We start from the raw sequence: 7,857 nt of genomic DNA on the forward strand, positions 1-7,857 counted from the left end.
GTCAAGAGAGGCAATTGTGGTTTCACTGGAGATTTTATGGCCTTAAACTGACACCAGGACACATTCATGTTGGACTTTGGTCTTGAACCCTTATTCATTGGTTTCTGGGTTAAACATTGTGAAAAAATGACTCGTATCTTATTATGGATTGAGATAATGCTGGGAGTAAAGTATTTAACTATGCATAGTGCAAATGTGATAAAATGGAAATATTTTAACCCGACATTAAGACTCACTGTTTCATATATATGACATGGAAAAATAGTTAAGTGACGTTACATCGGGTCTAGTAAAAGCTCTACATTTAAACTATTTCCTAACTAATTATTTTTCTCATAAATATTGAGGCTCTCCATATTAAAAAGCCAGTGTGAGCTTATATTTGCTTTACAGAGACTTACTAACGAATTCAAATGAGTGTGTTAATAGCTTAGAAGACATAACTCGGCGTCAGTGCGCTCTCCAGTGGACAATATAAGTTTTGATACTTTACTTACCATTCAGGATACAATCTTGTACTGTATGTTTGCTCCTCATGTTTATTTAGGCAGTAAGGTTATTATTTTTTTATTTATTCTTAGATTGAAAGTTTTACATGAATTTACTTGTGTTGCAAGGTTAAATACATGCTTAGCAAAAATGATCGCATCTGTAAACTGTTATAATTCATTCTATAATTGTACAAATTCAACAAAATAATCTTAATACTACATCTTAGAGAATGAGTGTTGAAAATTATGGCTTCTATGTGCACTTAAACTAATTAGAACGCATACACACTGGCAAATTTGATATATTATTTATTAATAAGACCTCATTCATGGCCATCAGTAATAGCTAAGTTGCTCAATTAGTTGACAGATTTCACCCTTACACAAAAAAACTCAGATTTTATTCATTTAGTGAATATATACCACACAAAAACACCATCAAAATTGAAGTACGTGTCAAAATATGTGCAATTGACATCACTTTAAATTAAAATATTGCAAATTTCAAAGCTGGGGCTTAGGTTCGACTTATAAAGAAGACCAACCGGAAGGAATAAAATGTATCAACGATGTATGTAATAAGATTGACACAGGTCAATACAGTGATGACCACTAATAAATTCCACCCACATCTACCTGGAAACATATCACAGTAGCTTGGTCTAGGATTATCCTTTAAACTGTAAAAGGGCCAGATGACAACAGCGGTAATGTACATTAAAACGGCTAATACATTACACACAGTAAGAACTTTGTCAAATGGTGCTGGAAACAGAGATAGAAGTCGGCAGATGGTAAAGATGATGACCAGGAGGGCGAAAATGAAGCAAATGGAATAGAAGGCCACACACCATTGAAGCCCTGGGTAATAATCGTACTTGATGTTTCCTAAACACACGAAGATGATGCAGGCTATGTAGGCTTCCAGGACTTTTAAGAGTCCTGGAACGGTGGAAAGAAATCCGCTGATTTCTCCAGGTCTGCTTCGAGTCAAACCGACCTCGGTGGCGTACAAAATAAAAGCCAGGAAGGAAGTCACGCAAGCTGCGATCAGTTCAGGGCATCCTGAACATGTGTAGAAATTGGCAAAGATGATGGATGTGCTAAGTTCCTACAAAGTAAAACAAAATCAAAATTAGTGAGTTAAAATAGTGGGTTTAAAAAACATTTTGGGGGTATATTTGTTTGTTGAAAAAAAAGACAGTAGTTCCATTAGCACGTCATCAGTATTTATTGATCATTGAATTATTAATGAAAGAGACTAGACAGAAACTCAATGTTTGGTTACTCCCTTGTGTAAAGACTCTCTTTTATTGTACTATTTATTCTTCTTATCTTGGTGCTAGTTTGGATCAGTTTTAGTTGTAGTACAATGGCCAGATCATTTGTTCAAAGCTGTAGATGATGAATCTAGTTATTTCTTATTATTTTTAAGTAATCTAAACCAGTATCCTAACATTTATTTTTAAATAATCTTATCGCAAACCACCCTACAGTACCTTCACAGATTAGGTCCAATGTTAACTAAGTCTTCGTTTAGTTACAAATGTATTTTATTCAGTATCATTTAGTTGAGCCCAAAAAATATATATAAAAATCCATCTATTCTGCTGAATGTTTAGCAACAGTGTGATACACTAATACTGCTTTCTGATAGAAGAGAATAATTTTAAGTATACATTTCTGCCATAGATACAGTACTTTGAATCAATAATCATTTTGTGCCAAGTGAATTTTGGCTATTTTCAGTGCTACTCCAATTGGATAAAAGCTTATGTGTGCCAAATCACAGACATATTTTAAACATTTAAATCAATTTAAAGACATCTAGAAAAATTCATCAACATAAATAATCAAAAGTAATATTCTGTATTCTGTACACATAATGATATCAAAGACAGATATGAGTTTATGACTACGCACCATGAGAGTGGCCAACATGGCGAAAGCAGTGGTGAAGTCATCCCAGGAAATAGGCAGTCTGCTACTGACACTACAAAACTCCATAAAAAGTATTTGGAGAGTGACTGCGAAGCAGAAAACCCAAGTAAAAATGCAAAATATCCAGAAGGATTCGTTGGTGGTGAAGAACGATAGTGCCAAGCTGAAGGAGATGCAAGTAAAGATGACTTCCAGTATTCGGACAATGCCCACAGGCGATGTCAGCGCCTTGGTATCAAGAGTCACCATAGTGACTTTTTCTTTATAAATCTTTGTCCAAATCTCCAATTGTTCCGACTGTATTGAACCAGTACGTTAAGACACCCACCTCCACTTTCCTCAGTGGCTAACTTCTTAACTCCAACTAATGGAAGCACACATAAAATATGCTATCTGGAAATATGCCACACCCTTTCCGCTGCCCACACCCATTTAAAGTCCTCTAATGGTCGACAATGACCGTAAATCACACATGTAACGTTTGCCTAGGAAGTGATAGCTTTGTGTGTGCTTATCGTCATGGTCCAAAAGTTGCTCTTTATCGTTTCCCACCCAGTATGCTTGTCTTTCCATCAAATTATTTCAGTTATTGGTGTTTGTTCATTGTAGTAGAGGTCAGTGAACTACACACACCTTGATATTTGGTGTATGTTTTTGGAGAAATAAAGGTGTGCTCATTAATAGCTATTTTGGCAATTTTCTACCAAGTTTATATATACAGCCTTAGTATGTGATAAGTACTGTATTTTGCCAGGTATATTAAATGATTTTTGCTTTTTTGGACCTCCCGTTTGTGCGCCATTTAATATACCAGGGTATATTAAATATATATTTATATATACTATATATAATATACCAGGGTATATTAAATGGCAACTAAGCTTTATTTTAGCAATATTTGTATGGCGTTCATGGGGGAATCATTATAGATACTTAAATTCATCAAAATTCCAGTTAGTAGTTTTAATCTGAGCAGTAAGTAGTTCATAAAGAGTACGTAGCGGATCGTACCTTCCCGTTTGTGCGCCATTTAATATACCCCTGCCGTTTAATGTACCCGGGTATATTAAATGGGGCGGTATATTAAACAGCAAGTTGTCTGAGGTCTGGTGCATAACCTTTGCAAAGACCCACCAGTTTATATTTTCACTAGTTCATAGCTCATCTATAAAAAGGTTTTAAATCTTTATTTTTACTTTTTTTGGTTAAAAAAACTCATAGTTATGAGATTTAACAATTTGATAATTTTAATCATCCTAATTGGTTGATAACACGGAAAGCATTTAAACATTTAAAATTAGTGGTTACCATTGAAGGCATAAGACTTTAATCTACTTTTATTGGGAGGAGCAAATGAACATCACATGGCGTCTTAAAAAGTCATCCTGTTTTTCCTCCTCTTTGTTTGTATTGCAATCTTTGCCGCAGCTACTACAATTGGATCAATAATGCAGTTGTACAAATACAGGAGGCATCATGTTTTGATCTAATAAATGTGCGTATGGTTTCAGTTTCTCTGGTGATCTTCAGGGATGTCAACAGGACTGAGAAAAGTGCAATGAGATGCTGCTTTTGGCAGAAAAGGACACATTATTACGTGAGTGAGTGAATTGGATTGGATTGGATTGGATAACTTTATTCATCCCGTATTTGGGAAATTTCGTTGTCACAGTAGCAAGAGGGTGAGGATGTAGAAATAGGAAAGGCATTTTAGACATAAATAGATAGGTAATAAGTAAGTTAATAAATAAATACATGAAGAAATATATAAGTATACATACACATACATATAAATAAGGACATATATGCATACACATAGATGTACATGCATGCATACGGTAGGTATTAACACATTTTTTTTGTTAAAGAGCCTGACATTTGGACAAAGATATAAAGAGCGTGAATATAGAATGAGTCACGTGTTCAAATATTTTTTTTTTTTTTATTTCATGTTCTTCATTCCTCAGGTAGTTCTCTTACACACCCACTATTTGGTGCATGTTTAAGATTTTTTTATCTGTCTACTAAAAAAACAAAAGCCAGGTTCCGCATTGCTGATGCAGTTTCAATTGGGTTTCACATACAAATTTGCTCCTGTGACTTCTTGCTCATCTCAAATTATTTGTCATGAACAAATTAATAACAGATTATTTTTGGATTGGATTGGATAACTTTATTCATCCCGTATTCTTGGAAATGTTCCTGCACAAAACAGAAACCAAAACTTTAAAACCAGCAAAACGTGTTCCCCTAGAAACTTATACAGGGTGTCTCAAAAAATCACTCACTTTTAGAAGGACCTTTCATTTTAAAAGTTGTGTGTGTGTGTGTGTGTGTGTGTATATATATATATATATATATATATATATATATATATATATATATATATATATATATATATATATATATATATATATATATATATATATATATATATATATATATATATATATATATATATATATATATATATATATATATATATATATATATATATATATATATATATATATATATATATATATATATATATATATATATATATATATATATATATATATATATATATATATATATATATATATATATATATATATATATATATATATATATATATATATATATATATATATATATATATATATATATATATATATATATATATATATATATATATATATATATATATATATATATATATATATATATATATATATATATATATATATATATATATATATATATATATATATATATATATATATATATATATATATATATATATATATATATATATATATATATATATATATATATATATATATATATATATATATATATATATATATATATATATATATATATATATATATATATATATATATATATATATATATATATATATATATATATATATATATATATATATATATATATATATATATATATATATATATATATATATATATATATATATATATATATATATATATATTTATAATCTTATAAAAAGAATTGCACTTTAGTATATGATAAAAGTCTGCATTTTCAGCGGCCAATTAGTAGCGCATTCAGAAACAAAATATTCAGAATTCATAAACAAATATGCACACTTTCCATGAATTTTTACAGATATAATTAATTGATTAACAACCACTCAATAATAGTCTGCGCATGTTGTGTGCTCTTCTTTTGCCCTCCCATTTCACTCCAAGGGAAGAATCTACACCAAGAAAGACGTCTCTCTCCTCCCGGCGATAAAAACTACAGGTATAAAATTAATTTTTAATCATATTCACATTCTGTAGTAATGTAAAATTTGAATACTTATTTTACCACTGTACTATATTTCTCTTTTATTAATACCTCATTAGAATAGATTACAAGTTAGATGTTATATTTTCTGTTCAATTTTCAATTTCTGTTTCAATAATTATGCTATGTTGTACAAAACTGGATGGGGTGCTCTCTAGGGTGCTTAAATGATTTTGCGTTGTAGTCCAATATAAGACATGTTTCTCCATCGAATCAAATTATTGATAAAGTGAAGTAAAGTGCTGTAGATGGACTTAGATAATTGCGTTTCCGTGCAACCTCTTTGCGATAAAAAATGTCCTGTTGTTTCCGTGTTATTATTACATTGTTACCTACATTGTTACTTACAGGTTTTACCGCTTTGTTAAACTCATACTTTCGAGTTATAGTGTATGCCTCATTGCTTTGTTTTTTTTCTTTAGCTGGTCACAGCACTCAGTAAAGAGACGAATCATTTATTCTCAGAAGTTGACAAAATATTCTTTCTTCAATTTTATCCTTTTCTTTTTTTTCCTGTATAACCCTTATTTTTTTAAGACTTGTCAAGATGAACCAATATGGAGTTCCGATGAATCCAGTAGTAGGCCAACCACCACCTGTAATGTTCCATCCATCACTTGGAACGGTCCCAGGTTTGTATACTTTTTATCTAAATAGACTTTTCATCATTGAGTAAAGTGATGGATTTCATGTTTGTTCTTGTGGCCTTGTAAAGTGATTCATAATATCTGACAAAGAAAGAGCAGCCAAGAGAAACGTCACATAATTAAGAAATGAGAATGTTGGCAAATCATTTTTTTATTGTTTAATGGAATAAATATTTGGCTTCTAGATTTAAGTCAGTGTTTTCCAATTTAAAAGGGAAGCCATGCTGACTCTGCCACAGAATCCTGTTGTAATATTATTAATATTTTGTACAATTTGCATGCAATAAGACACACACACACATTTTCTCATACTGTTCAAAACAGCAATCATATTTAAATTTCATTGGTGGTAGTTTTTGTCATTGAATTATTTAGATTAAGAGTGTCCATCTATAAAATGCAAGTTACTGCATTTAACATCCAAACTGATTAGCAGAAAGAAGTCCATTTACAACTCATGGCATCACAATGCACTTTTGTCATCCTTATGGAATTCAGTCAGTTTGGGTGGGATTGGGTCAAAGATTAATTAAAATGAGTGCCGGATTTCAGTTTTTAGGATCCAATATATATAGATGTATATTAAATTTCCTGATTTTCCCCCTTTTAAATCAATAATTGTCATTTTTGAATCCACTTTTTTCTGTGTTTTTAGTTCAAAAAATCATCTTGTAAAATCGAAAAATATGTAAAAAAGCTAAAATAAACATTCTTTTAGATCTATAAAAAACTGAATATTCAGGCCCTTTTATCCAGTTCATTTAATCCAATTATATATATAGAAAAAAAAGAAAATCTAAATATTATATCTAAAATGGTCCGACCCAACTGAAATCGAGTTGACGTTAAAGCGGCCCGCGAATCTGACACTCTTGCTATAAAAAAAATGTACTTTTTTTTTTATGTGGTATAGTTGTGCACATAGCTGAACCCCGTCCAGGAAACACGTGTCCCGCCTGTGGCGTCGCAGGGATGCCAAAGGAAGAGCGGGCCATAGGCGTGATGACATGGGTCGTCGCTGGAGCTCTCTTCGTCTTTGGGTAAAGAGCGAAATCACACAAAAGCTCCCAATGCCCCAAGTTAGTGTTTTGTGTTATTGCTTTGCACATTGAACTCTGCTTATTGTTTCACCCATCAGCCTTGTTCCCTGCGCCTTCATACCCTTCTGTGTGGATTCCTGTAAGGATGTGAAGTATCGCTGTGCAAGCTGCAGCCATGTCTTACGTATTGAAAAGCAAATATAAAAAGCTCCTGAGTGGGAATCTGATGCTGATCAAACGGAGAATGCTTTGAGCTAACTAGATTTAAAAATAAATAAATAAGTGATGAAAAATGAGTGAATCAAATTTCAGGAGGACAATTTACTCAAAAAAATAAAAGCACACTGTTTAATTGAGCCTTTTGTATTATTTTAACTGAAAACATGGCACTGTGAAATTAAACAATATTGCATATGTTTGTAA

General features: G+C 31.5%; 2 protein-coding genes across 5 annotated transcripts in view; one reads left to right on the top strand and one right to left on the bottom strand.

Moving 5' to 3' along the window:
• LOC144208799 (lipopolysaccharide-induced tumor necrosis factor-alpha factor homolog) overlaps positions 1-7,786 on the top strand; it is a 17,292-nt gene extending 9,506 nt beyond the window's left edge. For 2 of the 4 annotated variants that reach the window (XM_077734819.1, XM_077734818.1), the window contains exons 2-6: positions 3,944-4,033; positions 5,648-5,702; positions 6,285-6,379; positions 7,308-7,434; positions 7,533-7,786. In XM_077734819.1, the coding sequence (XP_077590945.1) occupies positions 3,991-4,033; positions 5,648-5,702; positions 6,285-6,379; positions 7,308-7,434; positions 7,533-7,638 (426 nt within the window). In that variant the 5' untranslated portion in view covers positions 3,944-3,990 and the 3' untranslated portion in view covers positions 7,639-7,786. The remainder of the gene's footprint in view (positions 1-3,943; positions 4,034-5,647; positions 5,703-6,284; positions 6,380-7,307; positions 7,435-7,532) is intronic. The other 2 variants (XM_077734821.1, XM_077734820.1) reach the window with 1 other exon arrangement.
• Positions 851-2,777, bottom strand: LOC144208850 (myeloid-associated differentiation marker homolog). Its single transcript, XM_077734887.1, has 2 exons — positions 2,415-2,777; positions 851-1,602 (listed from the first exon to the last, which is right to left on the bottom strand). Exons 1-2 carry the CDS (start codon positions 2,679-2,681, stop codon positions 1,009-1,011), a joined length of 861 nt encoding a protein of 286 aa, XP_077591013.1. The 5' UTR covers positions 2,682-2,777; the 3' UTR covers positions 851-1,008.
• Positions 7,787-7,857: the final 71 nt, after the last annotated feature.

This window comes from Stigmatopora nigra, chromosome 15 (assembly GCF_051989575.1).
Source record: "Stigmatopora nigra isolate UIUO_SnigA chromosome 15, RoL_Snig_1.1, whole genome shotgun sequence".
Classification (NCBI taxonomy): Eukaryota; Metazoa; Chordata; class Actinopteri; order Syngnathiformes; family Syngnathidae; genus Stigmatopora; species Stigmatopora nigra.

What these genes read in the sequence shown, in the direction of transcription:
- LOC144208850 (XM_077734887.1), bottom strand. Translation starts at nt 2,681, where the DNA reads ATGGTGACTCTTGATACCAAGGCGCTGACATCGCCTGTGGGCATTGTC. An exon ending in CCATGTTGGCCACTCTCATG is followed by an intron (nt 1,603 to 2,414) that starts GTGCGTAGTCAT and finishes TTTACTTTGTAG; the next exon opens with GAACTTAGCACATCCATCAT.